Source organism: Meleagris gallopavo, chromosome 8 (genome assembly GCF_905368555.1).
Source record: "Meleagris gallopavo chromosome 8, MGAL_WU_HG_1.1, whole genome shotgun sequence".
Classification (NCBI taxonomy): Eukaryota; Metazoa; Chordata; class Aves; order Galliformes; family Phasianidae; genus Meleagris; species Meleagris gallopavo.
In genome coordinates, this window is record NC_139411.1 from 27,095,982 (window position 1) to 27,122,474 (window position 26,493).

At 47.0% G+C, this 26,493-nt stretch overlaps 1 protein-coding gene and 1 long non-coding RNA gene across 5 annotated transcripts in view; one reads left to right on the forward strand and one right to left on the reverse strand.

The window, feature by feature from the left end:
- Positions 1 to 26,493, reverse strand: part of AFAP1L2 (actin filament associated protein 1 like 2) — a 55,603-nt gene that overhangs the window by 3,510 nt on the left and 25,600 nt on the right. Inside the window, exons 2-17 of one of the 4 annotated variants that reach the window (XM_085229130.1) lie at positions 18,988 to 19,116; positions 18,385 to 18,462; positions 14,998 to 15,089; positions 12,375 to 12,488; positions 11,336 to 11,426; positions 8,572 to 8,655; positions 6,726 to 6,931; positions 6,014 to 6,193; positions 5,380 to 5,469; positions 4,629 to 4,713; positions 4,211 to 4,315; positions 3,460 to 3,671; positions 1,648 to 1,793; positions 1,204 to 1,315; positions 403 to 639; positions 135 to 312 (exon numbers count right to left, since the gene is read on the reverse strand). In XM_085229130.1, the coding sequence (XP_085085256.1) occupies positions 135 to 312; positions 403 to 639; positions 1,204 to 1,315; positions 1,648 to 1,793; positions 3,460 to 3,671; positions 4,211 to 4,315; positions 4,629 to 4,713; positions 5,380 to 5,469; positions 6,014 to 6,193; positions 6,726 to 6,931; positions 8,572 to 8,655; positions 11,336 to 11,426; positions 12,375 to 12,488; positions 14,998 to 15,089; positions 18,385 to 18,462; positions 18,988 to 19,116 (2,139 nt within the window). Of the gene's footprint in view, positions 1 to 134; positions 313 to 402; positions 640 to 1,203; positions 1,316 to 1,647; positions 1,794 to 3,459; positions 3,672 to 4,210; positions 4,316 to 4,628; positions 4,714 to 5,379; positions 5,470 to 6,013; positions 6,194 to 6,725; positions 6,932 to 8,571; positions 8,656 to 11,335; positions 11,427 to 12,374; positions 12,489 to 14,997; positions 15,090 to 18,384; positions 18,463 to 18,981; positions 19,117 to 26,493 lie in introns of all 4 variants that reach the window. The other 3 variants (XM_085229129.1, XM_085229131.1, XM_085229132.1) reach the window with 3 other exon arrangements.
- On the forward strand, positions 4,310 to 12,981 carry LOC146543885 (uncharacterized). The gene is made up of 2 exons (XR_014884618.1): positions 4,310 to 5,496; positions 10,854 to 12,981. It is a non-coding gene; the product is annotated as an uncharacterized LOC146543885 (long non-coding RNA).

Sequence of the window (26,493 nt, forward strand, 5' to 3'; positions counted from 1 at the left end):
CCCCAAGACCGTCTCAGAAAAAGCTCAGAAAAAAGGAATACAGGTGCATACAGTCAAAAATGAATGAGACTTGTTTAAGCTTTAGGAGGCTCAGCAGGCTGGTTATATACTGCAGGGCAGAGCTTCCCACTCACCAGGCAGTGGCATCTTGGGTCGGTGTGCGGGCATCAGCTGTGGGCTGCCCACTGGTACAGAGCCTGCTGGTGGCTCAGGGGAGGTCTGCAGGAAGGTGACGTTCTGCTGCTGCGTCTGGATTTTCACAGTGGGCACCTGTGGTGGTGGCTCTTCAGGTTCCGGCTTTTCTGGGTGTTTCTGAGGCAGAGGATAGGGGAAAGGAGGTGGGATGATGTGGTGGGGAACCAGATCTCTGCTGAATCCTGGCCCCAAACCACACTGAAATACCTGCTCTGAGGTCTCCTCCTTTTTGCAGGGCTCGGCATCCTTATCCACTGGGGCTGTCTCAGCTGTGCTGTCTGCTGCAGCCTTATTACCAGCCCTCTCTAGAGCTGGTGAGCTCAGGGATGAAGGCTGACATGGTTTCTTGCCAGCACAGTGCAGGAATGACTTCACTGGGGTGAGATCCAGGTACACCCTATCTTGGTCCCCCTCCAGCTTGCTCTCACTCTTGGGTACTTCCTCCTGCAAAAGGTGAATGTTCCCATGAAAAGAGACCAGCTGCTGCAGCCAGAAGCACAGGCCAAAATTAACTGAAGAGCAGAGCATGTCAGGCAATCTGAAATGTTTTCCATAAACTTTTCTGTGATTGAATAGAGAGTCACAACCCCATTTTCTAAGTCATTCCTTAAGGGATATTTAAAGTGTACAGAAAGTCACCTTCGCTCTCCTTCGTTAAGTCTTTCCAGCGGTTGCAGCAGCCTCACACGGGCATCTCAGTATTTTATAGATCTAGGATCAGAGCCCTTCTCTCCAGCAGCGCCTGCCCTGCCTTTATGGGATGGCTCTCATGCAGTGGGAGGAGTTTTGGTAAAACAGAATCCAAAGAACCCATGGCCACCAAATCATCCGCACTGTTAGCAGACAGAAACTGTGGGCTTTCACTGCAAGTAACTGCAGATCTAAATGCACTCTGCTGGAAACCTCCCACATTTCTCAGCAGCTCCTCACCACTGTCCACTTCTCTGGATTTCCCCAAGGGCTGGGTCTCCCATTCCCCAAGTGCTGTTCCCAGCTGGGGCTCCTTACCACTGGCACATCTGGCAGATCCACGTCATCATAGAGCTCTTCCTGTTGTACCCTCCCCTTGGGCAGGTTGTCGATGTAGGCATTGGGCTCGGAGTATTTCCTCTGCATTAGGCTGTGAACAGGCAGCAGGACATTCTATCAGGAGGGGTAGGTCTTGCTGCAGCCTCACACTGTGCTGAATTTTGGGACATCCGTGCTTAAGGCTTTGCACACCCAGCCCCACCAACCTGGGCGCACACCCCTTTCCCCATGGCAGCCGTGCACAGGTTGAATGCATCATGTGGGGACAAGTGCTGTCCTGTCTTGCACTGGCTTTCAAAGAGAGCAGTCAAGCTGCACGCAGGGCTGAAGCACCCAAGCCCTGCTGCCAGCATGTAGAGACCCCTGTCCAGCTTGATTCCCACTCCCCCAGCTGCAAGAAGCCCTGTGGCACCCCATACATACAAGAAGGAGTTCTTTGCAGCGCTCACGATGCAGGAGACTCTGTCAGCATCCACATAATCATAGGTAAATTCCTCTGGGTCTGTTTTTGAGCCTGACTCGGACAAGAGGAGCCCCAGCCAGTGGCCCATCTCCTCCGAGGACTTCGCCTGTGAGGTGACCAGACAGACGTTATGAGTAGCTACTGCAGCATCCCTGGGCTCTCAGGGCTACTGCCAAGCTAGCCTTGTTAGGAGACTGCACTGACAGCCCTCCGGCCTTGCAAGGAGGAAGATGAACAGCAGGGTATTTATTATATTAAACCTGAGACTACATTAAAAAAAAATAAAAAAGTACTTCTCTGTGTAGGGACTCATTTGCAAACTTGGGACATAGATATCTAAATGCAGTTCCTCTGTCCCCTAGAACGCGTAGTCAGTCTGCATTTTTCTTGCTATGGCGAGCAACTCAGCTGCATACGAAAATGAAAACGTCTCTAGGACTAAAGACACTTTCATGGAAAAAGTGCATTTTCTGTTCTAGACCAGCAGAGTGCAGCAACACGATTTCCAAACACCAGAGCCAAGCACAGCAAAGCCTGTGCATTCCTTATACCAGTGCCCCAAAGCCTCCCCTGGGTGTTAGCAAAGAAGAGAAGGGGAGAGATTAAAGTATGGTCAGGGAAGAACTTCAAAGAGAGCCCCCTGGCTACAACACAGTCAGTACCAAATTCCCAGTGCAGTGAACAGCCTGACATTTTGCAAAATTAAACGTTAAATACTGTGCCTGGAAGTCAGATTTAGCAAATAGCCACATGTACTTTCCAGTAGTGGATGACTTCCACCTGAAGCAAGACGCAGACATCTTTTGCTTTGATTTGAAGCATTGGGGCAGCAAGTACAAAGCAAAATTCAGGGTAAGTGAATCCCAAACTGGAAAGTATATTTTAAGCTTCCAACCTGTTTTATTTAGCATAGAATGCAGTGCCAGAGAAGCCAGCCAGCAGTCTGTACATTGAGTCTGACATCCCAACAAAATACAGTTTCTTCCATTCACAAAACATAGATTTTTTCAGTACCTCTTCACATCTGTAATTAGGCAAAAATTTTTGGACGCAGACATACTCTGAACCAGAGGCTAAACAAAAACACCTAAAAACGTCATGGCAGGCACTCAAAGTCAGTTGTTTAGCTATAAATATTCCACCAACTGGAAAAATACAGGAAATGGCTCACATTGTCCACCTCCTACTATAATCACGCTGTTGTCGTCAGAGAGAACTAAGATTAGAGATAAGCAGTGCTGGATTCAGGCAAAGGAAAGTAACAGATGGAGATGAATTCACTTTCAAGAGCTGATCTGTGGTCAGTTTACTTGGAACGCACTCGTAACCCATGGATGAGAACTCTTGTTTTCAGAAGAATAAGTTTTCTATTCCTCTTAATCACAGAATTAAATCTCTGAAGTGACACCTCTCTCATCAAGCATTAACTGAGACGTGTCCCATATAACTTAATCATCCCGGCTTAGCCTGTAGCCAGCAGAGAGAGATGGGCACCTCCAGAGGACCCTTCATCCCATCCTAAGATGAGTGCCTAAGATGAAGGCTGACTGGTCCTCTGGAGATGCCAGCATCAGAGGCAGCCTGGATTGCCTGCCAGGACACCTTCTAGGTGACTGTGGGCTGGGGAACCAAAGTTGGATACTTCAGGCTCAGTTTTGCTGGACTGAAGGTTCCTCTAAAGAGCCTTGAAAGCATTTAGCCTGCAGGCAGAGGTTTTAGGCCTGCGATGACACCCAAGCTAAAACAGAACACATAGGGAGAAATACACCTACCTCCAGAATGACCCGTTCTTCCCCATTGTGCAAGATGCGGAAGGAATAGAGATGATCAGGGCTTGGTTCTGGGATAACTTCACAACCTGCCAAACTTAGGGGCTGCTGAGCCAGTTTGCTTCGGTTCTTGTCCTGGTAGAAATGGAGGTGACCATCCTTTATCTGACACCAACGGGATTTCCACTGGCTGTTCACTAGCACATTCAGGTAACCTGCAAGCAAGCACAGGTTACCTAGTTGTATTTTGCATCCTACAGACAGGTTTTGAGAGTACTGCAAAATGCCACAGGCAATGATGAAGAGCAAAAAACAAAGGTGAGTGGTCCTGAACCATGCAAGACAGATTGAAAGGGTGAAAAACTGTTCAAAATGGGACACTTGACATTCAAGTTAGGTTTGGAGCAGTGAGCTGGCTACACATGGTTGGACAAAACTAGTCCCAGATGATGAATTCTAGTTGGCCTACACAATCTCCTCCCACCTGAATCCCATGTCCTGGTTGATGTCTAGGCAGAGCAGCACAAGATGCTGTGTGCATGTCTGGTATTATTTGCCCTTCCTGAATCACCCTGTGAGCCCTTGCCTGCCCTCGTAAGCAACACAGTCACCTCAACATGTAAAAGGCACCATGAAGTGCATGGAATTACTGGCATAGACCAAGTTGGTAGTGGCCCTTTTGCCTCCTGGGGCAACTTGATGCATAGTGTATCCAGGTGCTCACCCCACAGTGCACACCACTCACATCACTTACTTGAAGTCTCCAGAGATCTCTCCGGGCTATCCAGAGAGCTGGATTTCTTCCTCCCGAGGTTCATGAGGTTGCTTAGTTTTAGGCCAGTTGTGCCCTTCTTCTTAACTACCAAAAAGGAAACAAAACATGCATGGCTTTTCAAACTCACAGACATGCAGCCCACTGTCCCAGCTGGGTGTCCTGCCCCAAAGCTCCCCGTACTACAGCCATGCAACACAGCACTGTGGCACACACCCACAGAAACTCTGAGCTGCTATTTCATTATACAAGAAAAAGCAATGAAATCAAGTTCACAGACAGTTTTCACCCCACATCGGGTCAGTATGGGATGGCAGCAGCAGGTAGCAGTAGCTGCAGAAGCCTGCTGCACACAGGGTTAGTGGCATGCTTTCCCTGCATTCCCAGGGGCAGTTTTTACCATCCTTTGTCTCGACTGCCTCAGGGTGCCCATCTGTGCTGCTGCCGCTCTCTGAGGCTGCAGAATACCTCTCGGAGAGGTCCACCTGCCAACAAGCACAGGACATCAGCTCTGCAGATGCACACAGCCTGTCTCTCCAGCAAGCACTCACCCCAAGTGATTTATTTTCTGGCAAAAAAAATTATTTTCTGGGAGGGAATGCTCAGGTAGGAAACCAACAGCTTAGGATTCGATGCCAGTAAACCAGACATGTCACAGATTTGATATCACACATTTCTAAGTCCCTATAAGAGGACACGGGCAGAGGAAATGGCCAGATGCCCAAAGAAGCCCATTCTGGCTGTCCAACATGAAGGTTTCTTTCTCCTTCCACTGTTTTGGAACAAGCTGTTACCAGGGCAGCACCACCTTAACATGGACAAAAGATGGTCTCTAGCCCTGTCATTCAGAGGTTTACATCCCTTCCAAAACTCCTGCTAAGCACAACCGCCCCTTGGGATACAACAGTAGCTGTTCCCCTGTATAGAAGGGAGCCCAGGGTTGAAACAGTTCTGGGGGTAATTTGCAGCAAGAAGTTTAAGATTTCGAAGGAAAGTAAGATTGTTCCAATAATGCTCCTTTTTAGGCAGAAGGTTGATTATATCAGTCTCTGCTCAAAAAAAATTAACATACTTTGAGCTGTTACTTAAAGGGATAGGGTGGGAATGTCATCCCTGCAGCTATTTATCCTATCTGTAGAGACCAAATGTACCTTTGGGTAATTGAGACGCTGTGAGTCTGGGATGTACTGGTTGCCTTCACTGCCTCCTTCACATTGCAGACCACTGGTCTCCTGGATTACCTGCACAGAAGAAAGAAAACATGTCTGGTAAGTAGAGCTGCAGTAACCCAGAGGTGAAAACGAGGTGCTGTATTTATATATGGGCTTTTAGTGAGGAGGGAGTTGGAGCATGCAAGGACAGGACGGAGATAAGATACGGTCTTGTTGGGATTCAGCAAGAGGAATGTCCCTTGGAGATATACAACCCCACACAGGACCATGAGGCGCATTGTCCTCCCACATTTCCCCTCATTTTTATCTTCCTTCTGCATCACCAGGGAATCAAGGAAATAACCCTACAGGACCCTTCCAAAAAGCTCTCTCTAGTTACTTATTACTCCCTCACAACGCTCACACTGCCTCCGGCACAGGGAGAAGAAGGGGCTGAGCCACCTCCCCATGCGTGGAGGCAGCAGGATGGAAGTGAACAGCTTATCTCCTTGCACATAAGGCTGCTGATGAGCTGGTACAACTGACACTGCAGCCTAAAGGAAACGCAGTTCAGGCACCTGCCTTCCCTGGCAGGCCTAGGCAAACACTGGCAAACCCCAGAGGTGTCACTGACCCTGAGCCACTGCTCCGCCTGATCTTTACTCTGCAGCCCCAGCACGATGACATCAGCGTTCATGGGGATGATCTTCAGCTTGTGCTCTTTCTTCCTCACTTGCTTTTCCTTGTGAATGACAGTGCAGCCCAGCAAATTCACATCCAGCTGAGGGCTGTGGTCTTTGGAGCTCTTATAGCACTGGGAAAGGAAGATGGAAGTCAGGTAAAAGACAAGGAGAGCCTTCCCTTCTACTTGCTGGCAGGAACTGACTACTGGAAGGGGGTCAACGCAACCTCATGCATGAAGTGCACCAAAGGTTTAAGTCCCATAAAGATGAGACATATTCTAGCCATGCAGTCTTCACAGAGGTCACTTCTACATGTACATGCATACACATTCCTATGTATACATATAAATAGTTTCAAATACTTCTTAAAAGTTGGCCAAGTATGAGGTTAGCCAGTGGCTTTAGTATCCCCTCTGCTTAATCGCTTGAGAAAGTTTTCCCAAACAGAACTCTAAGTATTTTGGGAGTCTGGGATTCCGACGCCCCTTAGATCCCCTCTGCAACCCCATGCTCACGTCACTTCTGAAAATGAAATAGCATCCCTACATACATTTTTGAAGTGTTAGTTCTAGAGGTGCTTTCTCAGCATTGGCCTAAGGCATCACTCCCCTCCCCAGCTCAAAAATAAAGGTTGTTTTAGGCAGATAGTGAGGATTTACCCACCAGCAACCTGGTGTCCTTGATGACACACAGCTGTTTTGCCCACTGGCCCAGCCACTTCTTTCTCCACAGGAATGCACAGATACGGGCGTCCTTCATCAGCTCAATGGTGGCTTCTGTGGATGGCCACTGATGGGTTGCTGACTTGCCTTTGCTGCTCTCTTCTTCATCATAAGACTCATATGAGCTGCTAACAGCTTCACCATCTTCTATAACAAAAGCAAAGCTTTATCACTAATACATCTCTAAGACAACCCTGGGCCTATTGCTTGCCTCAGCCCCACTCAGACATGCAAAAGCTTCAAGCATAGGAACGTGTTTTTTGAGGATAACCTACAGGAGAAGAATCAAAAGGAAAACAACCCTTATAGATTTGTTTTTTATTGTTGTTTTTTTTTTCTAGATCGATATCAATCTTGGTGTTTTGAGCCTGATAGTCTCAGTCAGCAAACACTCAAAAGACACGTCTCAGTTGGCCACAAGTTTGGGAATGTTCCCTTATTTGCTTTCTGATGCTTGCTGCTTTTTTTCCTACCAAGATGCTTTCTCTACTTTCCACCGCAAGCCAAATACAATTTTAAGGCAACAGCAAGCTACAATCATCCCTTGTCCTCTGAATGTCAGAAGTAAAAATGGTATTTGCAAAGCCATGCAACAAGCAAGGATCTATTGTATTTGAGATGTCATTCCACTTTCCCTCGCTGGGCTAACAAACCTCCACTCAGCATTGAGGGGACAGCAAGGGGCTTTGAAGTAACACACTGCTGCAGCAGCAAGAATGAGTCATAAGTGGCAGCTGTAAACAATAGCAATCACATTTTTCCATGTTCATTCTCAAACTGATTGCTCCTTTATCGGGATGAGCTGAGATTTTCAATGCTCAGCACTAATGGTAGGTTATAGCAGCTGATAGGAGCAGCTGGTCATTGGCACCAGATTCATCAGAAACAGCAAACATGGTCCCATTGGCTGCAAGGGAATTTGCAGTGCTTTGCTGGCATTTACAGTGCAGCTTTCATTCACAGGACGGGATGCCTATCACTGCTACCTAAGCTCATTCAGCAAGACAGTAAGATTCGGGCACTGTCTGTGTAGTTTTGCAGTCTTACCCTATCAAACAGCACTAAGAAAAGTATTTGAAAAAATGTTTCCCTTATCAGAATTTAATGACACTCATCAAATCTTAATATCTATAGGAGGTAATACTGTCAGATCAATGGGGAAAAAAAAAAGAAAAAAAAGAGGAAAAGAGATAAAAAGCATTAAGCTCTTCAATGAAGGACATTGCTTTGGTTTATTTTTAAAATAGAATGAACTAAGAGATGTAACAAAGCCGCAGTCCTATCCAGACCTATCCTGCAGCATCCCTTAAATGATCAGCAGAAAGCTGCACCACTTAAACTTATTAAAAAAACAATACTGCCTTTCAAAGCCTGAATACAGCATGCTGCTGGCTCAGTATCTCCATACCTGCAGCGTATCAGTTCATCTTTTAGGGGAAAGTATTAACCTCCAATGCCTTATCCATATTTAGACCATGTCCACAGGAACTTGGGTTAGTAACGCAGATGGAGCAGAAGTTCACTGCCCCTGGGAAGCCTCACTAAGGATTCTTCCCTGTGTGGCAGAGATGTAGGGATCTCCAGCCAACCCACATGTCAGAGATTCTGGAGCCAACAGCGCTGCCCGGTGTGTAACCAGCATGGGTAAGTGAGGGGCCAAGTGATTGCCCTCCATGCATGTCCTGGGCAGTGCCAGGGGGGAGCACATAGTCTTCTTTGCTAAAAATTAGTGTTTTTTTTTTTTTTTTTTAAAGGAAAAGCACTTCAGGTTTGAATGCATGCCATACCCATTGTTATCGTGGCATAAATAACGCCCTCAGTAACCTGCAACCCTGGCCTGGGTCCAGCCGCAGCAAGCCTACCAAAAAGACCTGCACAGTCAGAAGCAAAGAGAAAGGGAAACAAAGAGAAAAAGCCACAGATAAGCAAATGCAAAGAACAAGGGCGTCAGGCTGGCTCGGCCCCGCTCCCCCCTGCTACACAGTGCTGCCCCATCCCCACACCTGCACAGGTTGCCAGGTGTGGCCTTTGCAGAGGTACAGTAGGTCCGGGGTGCATCAGCTTCCCTCCCGGAATAAGGGGGTTCTCCTTAAAAAATGGTCACCATCATCAGAATTAAAATCTGCCAGTGCAGCTGAGCTGCTTCAGTTGGAATCGCGGCTGCTCCCTTGGCAGTCTTGTCGCCACTTGCATTTTCACTCCGTTTCTTATCACAGCCTTCAATTATGCAAATAGAGCAAAGGAAGAGAACGATAACGGCTGAACACATCTCAGCCCAGGAGGGAACGGAGCGGCAGCGTTTGCAGAAGCTGTACCATGAAAGGCAGAGGTTCCCAGCGGAGAGGTGGGGCTGCTGATGAAAGAGGGACCCCAACACCCAGAGGGGTCTCTGCCTGCTTCGTTTTAATTCATTCACCCGTGGTTTGTTATGCTGCAGTCCCACCTCTGGGGCTGCACAAATCCTCTATCTCCTGAGCCCATCTGCAGGCTCGCTTTGATGTCCTTTCTTGGCTGCACAGTCGCTCCTTTTACTAGCAGCCCTATTCTTGTTTAATTTTGTTGGGAGGGATGCGGGTGTCCTGCAGGATCAGATCACCTGAGAGCCCCTGCTCTGCCCTCCCCACCCCAAGCTCCCCACCCTAAGCTCACAAGACAGCAGCAAAGCAGGGCCAAGGCTACAGTTTTGGAACTCCAACATGAGGCAAATCGAACACCAGCTGCATGGTAATGTTCTAAAAACCACTGGTGGTGCAGCACTCAGATCCTTGCGGCAGCCCATGGGGAACAGCTAAACCAAGGAGACTGAGCACCAGCACCCACACACTGCTCTTCCTGCTGCTTTCCTTCCTATGACTGCCCAGGTGTGGCTTTTTCAGAACATCCTCATTTGAAATAGGCACTGTAGTAGTCTGAGGACACTGCCTCCAATGCTCCTGTTAGCACAGCTGTCAGAACCCACCACAACGTAATCAACCTAATTCTGGCAGTGCTCCCACCCCCAGGGGCTTGGATTTTTCTCTCTATCACACTTGCAAGGCTCTGATCTCCTTGATCCTCAGCCCTCTAAACTGGTGCTGCTGGGAGTATTTGCATCCTCGAGAAGCAGCTTACCAAGTGAAAGCAGAAGATGAAACTGGGCATATGTTTATCACTCCTACCAGCCTTTCAATGCAACATGAGCTCATGGAGCTGCCTGGATAACAAAACCTGGCTCCCAGCATACAGACCCATCACTGCGCTCCAGCTAATCTGGTGCACACCTTTACATGCCATAGCTCTTAGTGCACTATCCTCCTTCCCAACGTGCAGCAGCGAAAAAATTACTCAGATATCTTCCAATGGAAACCCCACCTCCCCACCAAACAGCGTGCTTCACCAGGCCAGGATGAGCCTGGGCCTTTCCTCAGCCAAGCTGGGAATCATCTTCCTCTTCCCCACCACAGTGTAGTGCAGCCAAAACGGGATAGCTCCTGACAATCAAAATCTCTTTGCATTCCCCCTTTCTGCTCAGCACTGAAGCTCCTAAGCCTTGGTGAGAACAGGGTCCCTCCTGAGCTACCGTACTTCACCGCTGGGAGCTTCAGAGCTGGTGTAGCGCACAGGGGCTGGAGAGGACTGTGCTTCTCTCTGCTCAGGCTCAGCAGCCAAAAGCTCAGAGCCAAATCCCAATTTATCCTCAGCTCTCATTTGTCTCTTCCATCTTGGATCTGCCTTACACCACATATGTGATCAAACCCTTCTCTGCTACAGTCACAGCTGCTGAGCAGAGTTGTCTTTTCCTGCTGTGTGGTATCATCTCTCTCGTTCAGATTTAAACAGATTATAAAGCAATAACAAGATTAGCTCTGCTATCAAATCCGAGGGTGGTAATCTCTCAACAAGGGTAGTCTCACAAAGGAGGAGGCACAAATACAGCATAAAGTGAGAATCTGGGAGCTCTGCCTGCAGGCAGCAGCCTCCCAGGGGGGGTGACAGCCATTAGTGGCACTGCTGAGAACATGGGCATGAGCAAATATGCACCAGGTGAAGCCATGCTGTCCTTTCACATGATGTGTGTCTTCTAAAACAGGTTTACAGATGGTTAAACTACCAAAAGAGACACAGCTGAATAAATACTCAGTGGTAAAACCTGTTTCAGCATCTAGCAGATCAACAGCCATTGACTGTGAGCCCCAAAGGGACAACTGGAGCAGCAGGACAGAGATGCAAGCCATTGGAGCTTAATCCCTTCTGAATGGAAACCAGCATTTGTCTGCAGCCTATCTTTCAGAAAGCCATCCAAAGAGAATCCATAATAACTTCGAGCATTTCAGTGATGTTGTATTAACCCAGACACACTGCACACCACTATTTGAGTATCTGCAGGAAACTTAAAAACTTGGAGTAATTCATCAGACTTCCCTTGCCATAGCATTAGATCTATCTTACGTGTGACCAGCATCAGAAAACACCGTCTGTCACACACAAGCTGTAAGAGTTGTACGTTCCTTAGCCTACTCATTCTCATAAACCTCATGTCCCGCATCTCACACGTGACCCCCCAAGATGTACCATTCATAGAGACATCGTATGGCTCAGCCTCTTCGTAATATCCCTCTGGGGACTCGATCTTGGGAACCGAAGGCTGCTTTGTTTCGGGAATCTGGAGAATAAATACATAACAGAAGCGTGATTTAAGGTACATAAAAACAGATGCTTGAGAACAATGGGTTGCCCTTTTTGTAGGACTAAAATACGTTCTAGAGTTGTTATGTAAACAAGCTGAGGTGACAGGGAAGAAAAAATATGGGACTGCTGTGGGTTCCCAGTGTGCAGTTAAAGCAGAACGGAGTTCTTTGAAATTACCACATAACTGAGTTAAATATTACTTCCTTTAATTTTGCTGAAAGCTTTGGGAGGATCAGCTCGAACGTTTCCCCACCAGCAGCAATCCCAGCCTGTTGGCCTTACTGCGAGCCGGCACTCCTGCCTGCTGTATGGCCCCTGTCAGCCTCTTCATAATGGCACAGCTCCCTGCACACCCTAACAGGGAACCAGAGGGGCAGCAAAGGGACAACCCTGGCTTTGCCCTGAAAAGCACAGCCTAAGAAGTTGTTGGTCATTTCTCGAAGTCTGGTGGATTGCAAACCAACAGCTCCTTGAGGAAATAGCAGGAATCCTTAATTGTGTTCTGAGCAAAAAATGAAGGAAATGGATAAACAACACTGATGGAAAATAAGCCTTTGAAGGGAGTTCAAGTGCTGGAAAATCCCTGTGGTGCTTGCCAAGCCCCTCCCTAAACACAAGCAGGGGCTGGCAGGAAAAACAGCCTTGATCCTTTAGTAATACCAACACATGAGAAAAAAGGAGGAAGCTAAGGAGCACATTTTTACTTTTCAAGTAATTCACATGACTGTTGAATGTGAGACAGCAGAGCTGGAGATAACAGGCAGATGAGCCCACAGCTTACTCTCTCCCCGTAGCACGTGGTATCCTACCTCTCCCATCACAACCTCCCAGCAGTGCTCCCCTGTTCCCCAGCAGCTTCCCCTCTCCTTGCCCAGGTCAAACCACCCTCAGTCATCTGACAGCAGGATGCTCTGGCTCTCACCACTTCAACTGGCTCCTGATTGGGACCTGTGCAAATCCTGGATAGGATGTTCAGTGCATGCAGGGCTAAAACCCCACTCCTCTCAGCAGGACAGGCAGAAGAGCAGGTCTGTTCCTGCAGATACAACAACACTGAAGGTCACAGACCATGCATGTTCCTTCATGCTGGACCTTACGATCGCTTGGGGTGGCCTGGAGAATTCTATGGCCCAGCTGGGCACCAGCATCACAGCATGGTCTAAGGCAGGATTGTTCCCTTGCACCATCAAATGTAGATTTAAAGCTGTTCATCCTGCCTTGGGTATTTCCACCAGAGGGTACTGCCTAGAATAGAAAGCTTTAAATGAAAGGTCTTCTGGCCAGCAGCTGCTCACAGTAGGGGATGCTTAGGTAGTCAGGTAGCCTGGCCACGCTGTGCAAAACCACTACTCCCACGAGGGTGAGCTGCACGTGGTCTTAGACAAAAACTCCTGTCGTGGGGCAGCCAGATGCTGTGAGCAGACTCTGAGCTTGCTTTCAGAGCCATGTAGGACACGCTGTCAGAAAACACTTGCCCCAAGCACTTAGGAACTTGTCCTAACGTGTTAAATTAAAGAAATGAAAACAAATCCAACCACTCCAAAGCTTTACTTAATCCCTTCCCTGGCTGAGAATGTGTTTGCAAGTGCCATATGCAGTGGCCTTGTGTGTGTAGCCAGCTCACATTGTGTTTTGTCATAAACAAATGGCCTACAAGAAGAAAGGCTGTGGATTTTCTGACACCATCCCATGAGTGTCAGGGAAGGGGTGGGGGAAAGGGGCTGCTCTGTTTTGTTTCCTACAGACAATGGAAACCAAGAGGGACTAGGTGGGACTGCGCCTCAGCTGCCACAGAAGTTATTTTTTTTTCCATTTTTCTTTTCCTAAAGGCATGGAGTTGTTTTAAGTCAAAGAGCTGCTGTGTTATCTAAGCCAATTTGGCCCTCACAAAACTGTTGCATTGTGGCACAATGGAGCATGCAAATAAATCCATCTTGAGAGTCCACATCTGTACTGTGTCACTTTCCCAGAAGATGGCTGCAGGAAGCAGCAGAACAAAGGAGAGCTGCCAAGGCCACCAGAGGATGGAAGGGCACTGACATCTGAGCCACAGCCTGTGGGACTTACTGCCTAAAGGCTGCTCTGGGACAAAACCGATTCAGTAGGAGACTGCTGGGCCATTCTTTCTTGGTCAGCTCACTAACTGTTGTCAGTGAGCACTGGACACTGCCCTCTGTGCAGAGCTTTATCACCATATTTCTCCTATGCCCCAAGAGGTAAGTCTGAAGCCTCAGCACGGGATGCTTCATCACCACGAAACATAAAACCCCAAACATAAAATAAATACATCCAGACATCCTCTCCTAACCTCACTCAGGTGGTCACTGCTCACACCCACACCAGGAGCACCAGGCACAGACAATTCGTTTTGCCACAGTAGCAATTTCCACCTTCTAATTGAGATCACATTAGGGATTTCCCCAGCAACACTCCTTGAAATATTTAAGTACCTTTGTGTGCTCAGATATCTTTGCAGCCAACAGCTCCTCAGATGCTCCCAGTGAGGAGGTACTCGATTGCTTTTTGCAAGTGAGGTTATCTCCATTGGCAAGCAGTGAGAGAAGGCAGTTCTGGCACAGGCTGTTAGCCTGGGAGCAAAGAATAACCTACTCAGCTATCACTGAGGACTGTTTTTCCTGATTTCCTCATTTAACTTTCCAATTGCACTATCAGAAAGATACAACAGATGCTTTAGAGCCATCCTGTTACACCTAATGCACAGCCAGATTTTCAGGGCAGAAGCCAGAAAACAACAGCAGATCAGGTGCGGGCATCCTAAGAGCTGACCGTGGGATAAGAGTGTCTAAGAGCTGAGCTGTTTGAGGAAAGTGCTTTGAGTGCTGGATTCCTTAAGTCTCCCTACCAAAGAGGTCTCTGTGGTATGTAACTAACTGTTCTGCTGAAGCACGCAGCTTGTCCTGGGGATGGAGCAGGTTCTCTGTGGTCCTCCCCCACACTGCCCTTGCTCACACCCTCTGCCCTCCTTTCCTTTCACATCCTGAAATCCCAACTGCTGTGATTCCCACGTCAGACCAGCTACAGAGCAGCAACATCCCCCATGTGCATCCCTCAAGGACAGCTGGGTTGGCTTTTTGGCACGAGGAAAAAATCCCACTGAAATCTGACCATGCTGAACTATACCCTCACTAGATTTATGGGTGTCCCTATGGAATAATCTAAAGGAACACTGTTTGCAGTTTTTTTATGCAAGCCCTTAGTAAGCTGGAGCACAGCGCCTTGGTCTTGCGTCTCTGAGCATTGAAAGCAGTAGGAAAATGTGTTCTGTAAGGCAGTGCAGCCCCACATTGCCTTCTCCAGCCACCTTCCTCCCAAGCCTGGGGCAGAAAACCCACATACTGGGGAGCTCTTAGTTGAATTAACAAAGCTCATCAGGCCTGTTTGTCTGATGAGCAAACTGCTGGCAGAGGTCTGTCCACTTAGCCGTGCTGCACACTGTGTAATAAAAGTGATCACAAAGTGTTCAGAAGTTGATGTCCCCAGGTTAAGGGCTAGGCTGTGAAAAGCAAAGGCTCTGTAACACCTACCTTTGGAGGGGGCAGCTCTGGAAGGCTTTTCTGGGGAGGGGATGAATGCAGTCCCAAGTCTCCATTGGTCAAGGAGTTTTTCCCATCCAGAGCTGCAAGCCAGAAACACAATTATATCAATGACATGTGGCATTTCCCAGCAAAACACTGGCTAACAGGAGGTGTGGGAACAGAAAGGTACTATTTAGATAGGAAGCAGAGGGATAATTAGAGGCAGCACTGAAGTATCCGTGTCACTTCAGGCTATGTCCAGGAATGTGGCATGAGGAGACAGAGCAAAAGAACCTGATTCTGAATTTTAGGGGTCATATTTTTCCTTCTGGAAGGAGAACTGTGAAGCCCAAACCTACTGGGTTGGGCTGGGCTGCACAGTGCTTCAAAGCCAGCAAGGAACAGTAATTTAATTGCTATTGAATCTACCAGCTAAGGAAGAGATGCTCTTGAAGCAGCAGAGGCCAAACATGTGAAAGGACATATGGCAACAGAACTGCTCCAACTGATCAGCTTCAGCCTCCAGAAAGTCAAATTTTCCAAGCAGCTGAATGCAGAGTGATTCAGTAGGCAGAGGGTACGTCAAAGGCTCAGACAGCTTGTGTGCAGTCCTTCTCCTCAGCACAGAGCTCCTGGGTGGCCTCAGGCAAGTCCCCAAATCCCACGACCTCCAAGACAGCAAATTCAGTGATGTTCAGGAACAAGTGGGAGACAGGCATTGAACAGCCAAACTAATTAAGAATGTTATTCTGCTTTATTCTGAGCAGTGTAGAAGTCCCCTTTTACACAGTGTCTCTCTGCAAATACTTTGGGAGAAACGAGGCTGAGATAATTCACATCTTGCAGGTTCAGTTGATTAAGCAAGGGAATTAAGTCCAAAATCTGCACTGAGTTGATGCTCTGGGACCCTTAGTCACCTGCTAAGGCTCCAGCCATGCTCCTTGGGCACACACAGGAACCACCAAGGCATGGTGCAGTGCCCAGCAGCAGTTAGCACTGTACTCAAAAGATGCTGGCATCAACCTTGCTGCATATTTCTGGGCTTTAAAAATAGAAGATGGAAACCACATTACTTTCTCCCACTCTGGGGCTCAGAAGCCACAACAACAGCTCTGCCCCAGGCTGTAGCGAGCTCCCAGCTGGGTGGTGCAAGAGACGAAAGCACATCTCTCAAGACAGATTGCTCCCTCTGGCACAGGGTTCTTGCTCATCAGCACCAGTTAAATGCACAGAGACTCACAGACTGACAGACATCAATGCACAACACAGGAAGGATTGCTGGATGTCTCATAAGGTTTCAAAGGAGAGATGCACCTAGCAAAATCCCCATGATTACGCTACTAGAGTCATACCAACAGGCTACTGTTGGAGGTCAGTCTTTATGCAAGTGGACCAAGGAGTTGCTGAGGCCATTGCTGCTTTTGGAAACACCAGAAACAAGACTGGGATTTCCTAAAGCCTCAGTGCACATCTCCCTGGAAGAGACTTATCTCCACATTCAGATATCCACACAGTACACCTTATGGGTGCTTCTCTAGCAGAGAAATGGACAGCCAGTCTGCACCTTCCTGCGCCAGGCAGAACCTCCCAAGCTCAGCTCTGAAGAAGAGCAGTCACTGCAACAGTGCTAGCTACTACCTGACCTTTGCAAGTGATGCCCATCTGTTCTCAGCTCTCCGGCAAACCTAGAAATCATCTCATTGGACCTCATCGTGCCACAAAAATGCAGTTCCCCTCCATTAGGGGCTGAAGTGTTATCACTTTGGGAAGCATTTCATGCTGTGTTGCCACAGCACACCCAAGCCCAGCTATGGTGGTGTGAGAAACCTGCAGGGCGTGAGAGGTCCCACTGACCTCAGCCACAGAAATGTGTTCACCACATCCCACCAAAGGATGTGGATAAATGAGATAAAGGGAGCACTAGGGGATCCGTATCACATCTCCCAGCCCCAGTGGGCACAGTCCTCTCCACCTGCTAACCCCAATCCTGCAGGTCCCACCGCTGCCCAGACACGCACAGACCTTTCCATGCAGTGACTGACACAGGCTCAGGGCTGTATACCATGATGCAGCTATGGCCAAGATTCCATGCGTATCTCACTGACTTCAGCATTTCCAAATAACCCAGAAGTTTTACTTGGAATAGGGAGGTTGCTGAAAACAGAGAAAGAGAGAAGCGCCAGATCCCACAGGGAGGGACTGAGTGGGTCGACTCAGCCTGAATGGGGAGAAGTCTGAAATAAAAGAAGCAACTCTAAAAATAAGTTGTCTGAAATACATCTCTGAGTTTCAGCATGGTCAATCAGCGTAAGCCGTGCTTTATCCACCCAAATGACAACTTAGATAAAGAGGTGCATCTGTTGTGACTCAGCCACTGAGAGCTACTGGGTGGCTGTGCAGTTCTGTTACAGAGCATTACAGCATGACCCAGAGGAGCCTGCCTGTAGCTCATGCTGGGGCTGCCTGCGTAATGCGGGAGGACATCCTATCCTCAGGGGTATTTGAAGTTAACTTAAATTCAGCAGCAGGTAGTTTAAAAATGAACCAACCAACCAACCAAAAAAGCCAACACAAAATGACAAAACCAAACCAAACAACCCTGAAAACACAGAAACAGTGCAACCCTGACTAGTGTAGTATCAGCTCATCAACAGCTGGCTGCACTAATGCATCCGCTTCTTGTTTTGGACTGGAAACTTTGGGGTTGGGTCTGCTTCTGACTGCATGTGCATTAAGGAGATGCGTGTCAGCAATAACTTGCTCTGTGCAGTTATCAAATACAGCATTTGTGATGAACTTCAAAGAGTGTAAGTACTTTTAAAGAATTATGCTCTTTGCCACATTATAAATTCAAAACTTGGGAAATCTAAATTGGAAATGAAGCTTGGTTGTAGGTTTGATTTCTCGGCTTGTACACTGCAGATCTCTCAGCCCCCAGGGCACAATGTTGCTCTTCTCACACAGATGGTGCAGGTTGTGTCTGAAGGGGGACACCTTGCAGGGCTGTGACAGCTCAGACCGTAGTGCAAAACAACACCAACGGGACAGGCTTTCAGGGTCTCGAAAGGTGAAGTGACTTCTTCCATGGTCAAAGGAATCATGACAGCTTCCTTAAATATTTCAGGCACTGGAGCTGCAAGCCTTAGAAGGCAACATTTTTTATCCCAAAATAATGCTCTCCAAAGTGCTACTTCCAGGAATAACCGCTTAGTGCTGGCAAGGACCACGATGTCCAAAGGAATGCAATGAAAATGGCAGCCCTTCCACACTGTCAGCTGCTTCAGTTCCCAGAGCCTCCAGAGAGGCCTCCACCAGCCTCATAAACCAAAGCTCTGGCCCCACACGCACCTCCATCATCTTGAGGAACAAGGCAAGCACTGACCTCCAATTCCTTACCTTTGTCTTGCTTCTCCTGGTCACCCTGCTGTCTGTTGACAGTCACTTTGTTCATGTAAATATATTCTTCATCACCTCCTGCATGCAAACAAAGGCAAAAGTGAAGCCTTCATATGCCCTGTGTGGAAAAAACTTAGCGCTGGGAAGGGAAAGACAGATGTAAGAAGTGTCTCTGCTAAGTGCACACTATGGAGAGCATGTTGGTTGAGACAATGTACAGAAAAAATCCCAAGCAATAATAAAAAGCAGAAAAATTAAATGCTGTGCAGTCAGGAAATTCCATAAGTTAAAATTTCTACTTAAGCACCAACTTAGCCAAACAGCACATCCTGTGTATCTTACAAAGTGGATTAAATAAACTTAAGGTTTAATAAGAAAAACAGAAAGGATCAGGAATCTTGGGAATCCTCTGCTTGTAAAGCTGGACGCATAACTATAGTAATTTTACATAAACAATTAGAGGTCACTGCAAAAATAATCACCATTTCATTTTCTCCTTTTAAATTTCATGTCTACCATCCCTGCCAACCTCCAACAAAATGCTGCATCGAGACCCCACAGCCGTTCCCACGAGAGCCCGCTGCCCCCACGCCCTGCCTGTACCGCTGGACTTGGTGTACACCCTCAGCAGGTCAGAGAGGAAGCTCTTCTTCACGAGAGCAGTGCTGCTCAGGTTCTCCTTGTCCAGTATCCTCAGAAAGTCTTCAAGTTCTGTGAGCAGCTGCTCGAGAGCTATGAAAGCAACAGAGACAATGGTTGGCAAAGCAGCTCGGTGGCATTTCAATAGATGACATACATTGATTTGGTATTTTCCATTTTTCTGCATTTTTTTTTTTCTGCCCAGGAATAACTTACATTTATTTTTCCAGCTTGAACCCTCCCCTCTGGTAGCAAAAAGAAATTCATTTAGCCTGTTCACAGGCTGCTAAAATCCCAGGTAAACACCTTCTCTTCTTCCTATAGTACTGTTGCTCAAGGGAAGAAAAATTTAGAGGGATTTTGAGCATTAGGGCTGAGACAACACAAAAGCAGCCATCAAGATCTTCACACGTGAACCTTCAAACACCTATCAGAAGCCACCTGGATTGTTATCTTTCAATGACCCTGCTTTTTGGTTCCACTTTCCAAGTCCTTATTTCCCTGAAATGACTTGATAGCATCCACATGCCATGTTTTCCTTCTGAGGAGGTGCTGCTCAGCTCTGCTGCTGACCAATGGGGCTGACAGGGCTCACGCTGAACAGCAGGCGTTTAATCACTTGCTTTTGTTTGCTCTGAAATTTTTCATGGGCTAATTAGCAGCTGTGTCAGGACCACTTTCCACAAAGGAAATAACAGGGTGTTATGTGAGAGAGGAAGCACAGTACAGGAACAAGGGTGAGTGGGAAAAGCAGGCAAAACCCAACTGGTCAGAAGCTTCCCCCAGTACCTCCCTGATGCTAAGGACACTGGGGAAGAAGAAGGGGAGCCACTGCCAGGCTGGGACCCCTTAGCACACCGCCAAAGAACAAGTGGCTGTGACATCTGGGTGACTTAACTGGGGCAATATGCCTTTGCCTTGACTTACAGCATTTCCATACTGCTGGCTGCCATGTGAGTCACAGTACACAACTGTGAGCCATAGAAGTGCCCATGTTTCAGCTCTACAGGGCAAAGCATCTGAAGCATACTGGGTTTAAGTGAACTGAATGATCTTTAGAGGTCCCATCCAACTTGGGAAATTTAATGATTTTATGATCAAGTGCTACCACCTCAGTGTCAGAAGGAACATTGGTGCAGGAGAGCCATCACCTTCTCACTTGCCCATCTTTAGCTGCTGACCACTCCTCAGGTGACAGCTTGTTAGAAGACAGAAAAAAGTAAGTTACTGTAAGCTGTAAAGCTTTCTGTTGCTATTAATTCAAAATCATGCTGCTGCTCTCACACTGTATTAATCTTCACCAGGTGACTCTTAAACAGACTAATGAGTCCAGATCAATCAGTAGTGGCTCCAGAGGAAATGTCTAACTGTTATCTCTTCACCCTTCATTTTATATGCTCTACACCCAATTCATTCTTTCTGGTCTGATTTAGGACCATTACGGAGTTGAAAATGTCTGCATCTCATGCTGCATTAACTTGAATGTTTTTGTTAGCTGCTGTTTTGCCTAGCTAGAACTCACCGTTACCCAGAGAAAATTAGAATCATTTCAAGAAACAACAGCATTTTTCATAAGCTACAAGGAAACAGGTAGTATTTGGGGACAATATTAGATAACACTGATAAGCATCGCTAAACAATGAACTGAGAGCACTTTGCATCAAGTGTGCTCAGCGCCTGCTGCTATCCAGCATCAGGGAGCCTGCTTCTCCCCAGCTTCAGAAAGCTCCACTGGGGCAAATCCCACTTATCTGCTGCAGCTGTGCCCTTCTGAAAATCCAAATCGAGGTCAATTCCTGCTGCAGTCAGACCTAAACATACGTTCCTGTCAGTTTATCCCAGAGGACAGGACTTCTGTGTGTTAGTGATAGTATCAGAAGAAACACAGCACAAGAAATAACTAATCTTAATTTGAAGGTTCAGAAGTGGTCAGTTACCCCAGTGGCCCACATGGCAGTTGTGATCCTGCCTTTGCAGGGAGGAGAGGATAGTTCTCTCCTCCACCCCCACAACGGCAGAAAATGACTTTATTCTTCCCCTAGGCTTCCACAGCTAGCTTACACACAGGGCCAGGCTCTTGTGAATGACACTACAGTAGGTTACATTTTCCAGCCCACCAAAGCTGCATTCAGGCTTGCAGCGATTCAAAGCAGCTCATTTGGGATGTGATCTTGGGGCCACAGAGGTCAGTGGAAAGACTTTGTCAGACTTCATGGGATTCAGACTCAAGAGATTAATTTTGCTCCTCTTCAGCAAGAAGCAGCATATAAACCATCTGCTTCTATGCAAGTATCACTTTCATCTCAGCTGGACATTCCCTATCCAAAACTGATACCTGCAAAAATAAGTCACCATCAAAATGAATGTGACCATTCATTCTCTCATATCAGAGGATCAGAGTGATGAATGTAGGAAGGAAGAAGGCTGAGTACAAGGCCAGATCCGCTCTGCAAGTAACAATCACAGCAGGTCCCAGCAAGTCAGTAGAATTAAAAACAGTTATGAGCCCACATATGTCAAACCACCTCAGGACCCAGAGTGCTGGAAACCACTGCTTGATCTCAGCTAAAGACCTCTCTTGCTGTGGTGATGATGTGAACATATTCACGGCAAAACCACACTGGTGGTTATCCAAAGCAGCCCGAAACAAATGGCTCTCCCTGCTGGCAGCATGTGTGGCAATTACTCCCATAGCTATGCTTGCTCTCCAGGGCAGCAGCTACAGATGCAAGGAATGCATTTGCAAAATCAAAAGCTGCAAGCAGCAGAACGAGAAATCGGAAGTAGACAGAAACCAGAGTCACAAGGCAGTGCAGTTCTCAAAGATGCTTTTGTGAAATGTCCTCCCACAGCTACAAGGCTCTTCTCTCATACCTTTGCAAAGCCCCAAATCCAGTGTTGCTCAAGTAGTCTTTCTACCCATCTACTTCAATTGGAGGGACTACTTCAACTAAATACCTTCACAGCTCTTCAAAAATTCTGCCTTACTTATGAAAAACAGATTTCCTCTGAGGGTAAGGCTGGGGAAAGCAATTCAGAAGCAATTCAGAAGAATTAAAGAATTCAGAAGAATTCAGAAGAATTAAAACATTTAGCCAAGGTCACTGTGGAAACCTCTACTGAAGCCAACTCTCCCAAGCCCTAGGACAGAATACTCCATCTCCTCACCAAGTATGGCCACACAAACAGGTTACATTAGCACAACACAGCTCCTATCATGCTCTTCTTCATGGCCACAAGTCTCAGTCACGGATACAACTATAAGGATTTCCCAGTTAGCAATGAAGAGAAGTGTGGGAGTGTAATTGTCAGTGCACAGAACTTGACTCATCCAAGTGATTTGTCAATGAAAAGACAGAACTTTAAAATACACAGAAATCTTACTTTTTACTGGTGTAGGAAGTACTTATGGGGCACAGACTACAACCAGAACTACCAGCTCCTCTTGCCTGCACTTAAATGGAGGAAGAGGGCCATTTTCCCTTCATTTCAGCCCAAGACAATGAAACCATTTTTGCAGAGACTCCTGGGCAGCTCTCTGACCACAGCAGATCTCTCTGTACGAAGGTTGCAACTTTGGTGGCAGCAATAAGCAAAGAACTGCTTGAAACACAACTGATCTGTTTCAATGTCAATTCAGTGACAGAAGGGAGCACTGAAAAGGGCTTCTTTTGGCTCCAGTCTATAGCCTTTCTTTGCAGACAGAAAGTCCCTTGCATTGCAGCAGTGTCTGTCCTAGTTCATGTAAAGCTAGAGCCAAAAATGCAGCAGCTTGCAAAGCCCCCATTGAGGAAGCACATTCCTTGCAGCAGAGCTGCCAATTTTGCCTGACACCAAGGTCACTGAAAGGTAAATGACCATTAAACTAAATTAGAAAAAGCCATTCCCTTCCAATAATCACTGATCTTTGTCATTTTGCTACAATAACAACCTATGTCTATATCTAATTACTTCATAACTTGACCTTATGAGGAAATGGAAAGACAGGCTCAGAATGAACTTCCACTCAAGTGTTTTAGTAACCACTGGACAAGATTATATTAGGCCATTTAATCTAAATTTGATTATTTATTTTATCTAGGTAGAGGGGCCCCAGCCACTGGGTAAAGGATTCTATTAAGATACACGCTAAAAGATAAACTCTCCTCTGCAGAGACAGGAGATGGAAGATAAGGAGTACCGTTACTACCAGGAAACTAGGGCAACCCTGGCTGCAGCTGGGCAGTTGGAACTAGATGATCTTGATGCTCCCTTCCATCTCAAGCCATTCTATACAGGTGAGAGTGATTTGGCAAAATACATGGTCTCGTCTCTGGCCCATCCTCAAAACAACCTGGCTTCCCTGTGTCCCAGCTTGCAGCTCTCACCCCCAAATCACTCTTCTCTGAGCCCTGATGCATGGAGGAGAGGAGAATCATGTGGCTCTAATAGGTCAATGCCTCAGCAGTGCTCAATAGGCTGATGAGCACAGGATGGCAGGCAAGAAGTTTGCCAACTTGGTTTTCATTGCCACAAACCACGTTCCATTGCCCAGTCTGGCATCTGCACTGACAGGCCAGCCTTTCTGCTTTAGCTTTCCATGGGAAGAAAAAAAAAAGAATAAAATACTCAATCCAGTGTCAGCCGGATGAAACTCCTCCATTTTTTCACAAAAGAGTAGTTCATAAATATTTGTAGAAAAAAGAAATCTCCCCACAGCAAAATGTGAAGTGCTGTGTTTGTCAAAGGAAAGGAAAACAAATAATACCAAATAGAAAGAACAGCAGGCTTCCAGTAAACACTGAAATTTCTCATTGAAGAATCATTGCTAGATTAGGAAAAAAAAAAAAAAAAAAGGTAAAAGATACAAAAATAAGGCAAGCTAAAGTCCCTCTAAACATGGAAATTAGAGAACTAGCATATTTTCCCTATTAAGCCTGCTGTGTCAGCCAATTATGACCACTGTCACAAAGCTGTCTGATTTCCAGACATAATAAGTGCTAACAAGGAAGAAAGAAAAAAAAAATCCAGACTGCTTCTATTGCTGCACCTAAAATCCAGCACTGCCTGGCTTCACGCTCCAGCCGGGAGCATTGGGCTTGTCTTTGTTGCAAAGGATGAATCATGGAAGGATAGAGGCAAACAATGTGTCTGGTGGGCTGTGAACTGCACAGATGAACCCCACCAGCTCTGCGTGGGCTGCTCTGGAAGTTGGAACAAGCCTCGCATTGAGAAGTGGCAGCTCTAACCTAGGAACTCTGAACTTTAACAAAACGGCAGCAGAAAATGCACACAAAGCGTTTCAGTTTGCTGAGCAAACAACAGGCTTCTCTTCACTCCACTGGAAGACAAGGAACGGCATCCAAGAAAAATTAAGAAAAAAAAAGAAGGAAGAGAGAAGGGAAGCAAGACGTGAACGCTGTCATAAGGAGCTCTAAGCAATCTTGCATTGTAGTGCCATGTTGCTTTTCTATGTGCACTATGGGGGAACTGAATGAAAATTCACAGTGATACTGTGATATCTTTCTTTGCAAAGCATCTCAGCCTTTCCATAGCAGACCAACTGGTGAGTCACTGGAGCTCACACTGGCAAACAAATTGGTTGGCTGACAGCTGAAAGAAGCCAGTGTCACCTCCCTTTGTAACATGCCCCGTTAGCAGAGTGCCCATTGACTTCAAGAAGCCCCTGAAGTGTCACTTAGGCCATGGACTGCATGTCGGTGTTCCAGCGCTCAGTGACCGCAGTAACATCAGCACGGGGTCCTAACAAACCATGCTGGGATGTGGGGCTGTTTGGGCTGTCATCATGAGAAGCGATGCATCCCCAGCATACAGGGAACCGGGTCATGTATCGCCCGCCTAAGAAGTAGCTCTCATTGGAGCAGGATTGAGCTGGGAACAAGAGGGAAACAACTAAGGGAATAGCAGCGCAGAAGCCAAGAGGGCAAGTTGGGATCAAACTGAATCAGGACAGACATCGGCTAGAAAAATATGGAGCAAGTCAGGCAGGGCAGGATGTTAAAGAAGGTCCTCTTCCTAAGGTAAATATCCCCGAGAGCAGGCTGGAGCAGACTCCCTTCCCAGCAGGGAGGAAAACAATCCCAACAATTTTTTCAAAGCAGAAATCTTGTTTGCTGCCAAGCCCCAGAGCTGGATCTTCCAGTGCTGTGACAGAGACAGAACTTCCTCTAAAGCTGCCACCGCTGATTCCCTTCTCTCCCCACAGCCCTTCCTGCTGTGTTTTCTCCCTACTCCTTCACTTTCCTGCTAAGATTTAGGGTTTTTTCTTCCTCTTCTTGTGAAGTTTTGTTCTCTCCCACTCTCAGTCCTTAGACTCTGCACAGCTATTTCATTCTGGGGGTTGTGACCACCTGACCTGTAACTTAGAGAACTTCCCTTGTTTGCTATCTAATGTAATGTATCACTATATCCAGGAAGGGGCTACTGAGAGGTGTTTGATCAAAAAGAACAGCTGTTCTCAAGAAGAAAAAAAAAAAAAAAAAAACACCAAGAAGTCAACTATGCAATTCAATTTGACATAGCTCAAATACAACATGCGCATCTTGTGGCTCACTCAGCTCAGCCATGTTCTTCTCTTCCTTGATGCAGTGTGTGTTCCATGGAGGTGGCAACACCCACTCTTATACCACAGGGCCTTGCTGGGAGAAAACTGCTCTCTACCACAGCCAGCAGCTGATTCCCAAAAGTGCTCATTTTCCTCCTGCAGAAGGGGTAGCCCCAGGTTAGGGCTGCTTTAGCTCATGGAAGGAAAAGAAGATGGTCTTGGAAGGCCTTTGGGTTAGGAAAGATGGATTGCTGTCAAAGTACTGCAGAAGGCCTCGCATCATTCCTGTCCATCACTTGCATGGCTATATCCAGAGGAAAGTACCACCTCATCCCTGCCCTACAGAACAGCAGAACGGCAGGCACACTGACAAGAGCCCATGGCAACAGGATCCCTCTTTCCCATAGGAAAAGGAAGCCTGGGATGCTACGTTCAAAAAGCAGTGACTGGGAAAACGTGAGGCCCTAAAGAGATTAGCTATCACAGTGATGGTGAACAACAGCCCTTGGAACAACACCCCGCGGTTTGTACCACATCAATGCAAGTACAAGAGGTTAACTGCCAAAAATACTTGGAGATAGATTTTTCTCTTCTCTCTCACAGGCAAAACACAAATTAAAGGAAGCTGCCAGATATACAGAGGGCTTTTTTGAGTGTTTTTTTTTGGGGGGGGATAGAGGACATGCACACACACATGCACACCCCCTCACATCAAAGCATTTTCCCACCATTCTTTGTTGATTTAATGGCATCGTTCCTCCAACAAGCAATAGAAACATAACAGAAGGGGAAGAGAAAGCAAAGGGTTTGAGAAAGCAAAACCAAGAGCTCTGGGATCAGAGAAAGACAAAGAGCCCCCGTGTCCCCTGTATTCTCCTTGACATTTCCTCTACAGCAGAGCCCTTCGAGCTGTGCTTGGCATCACA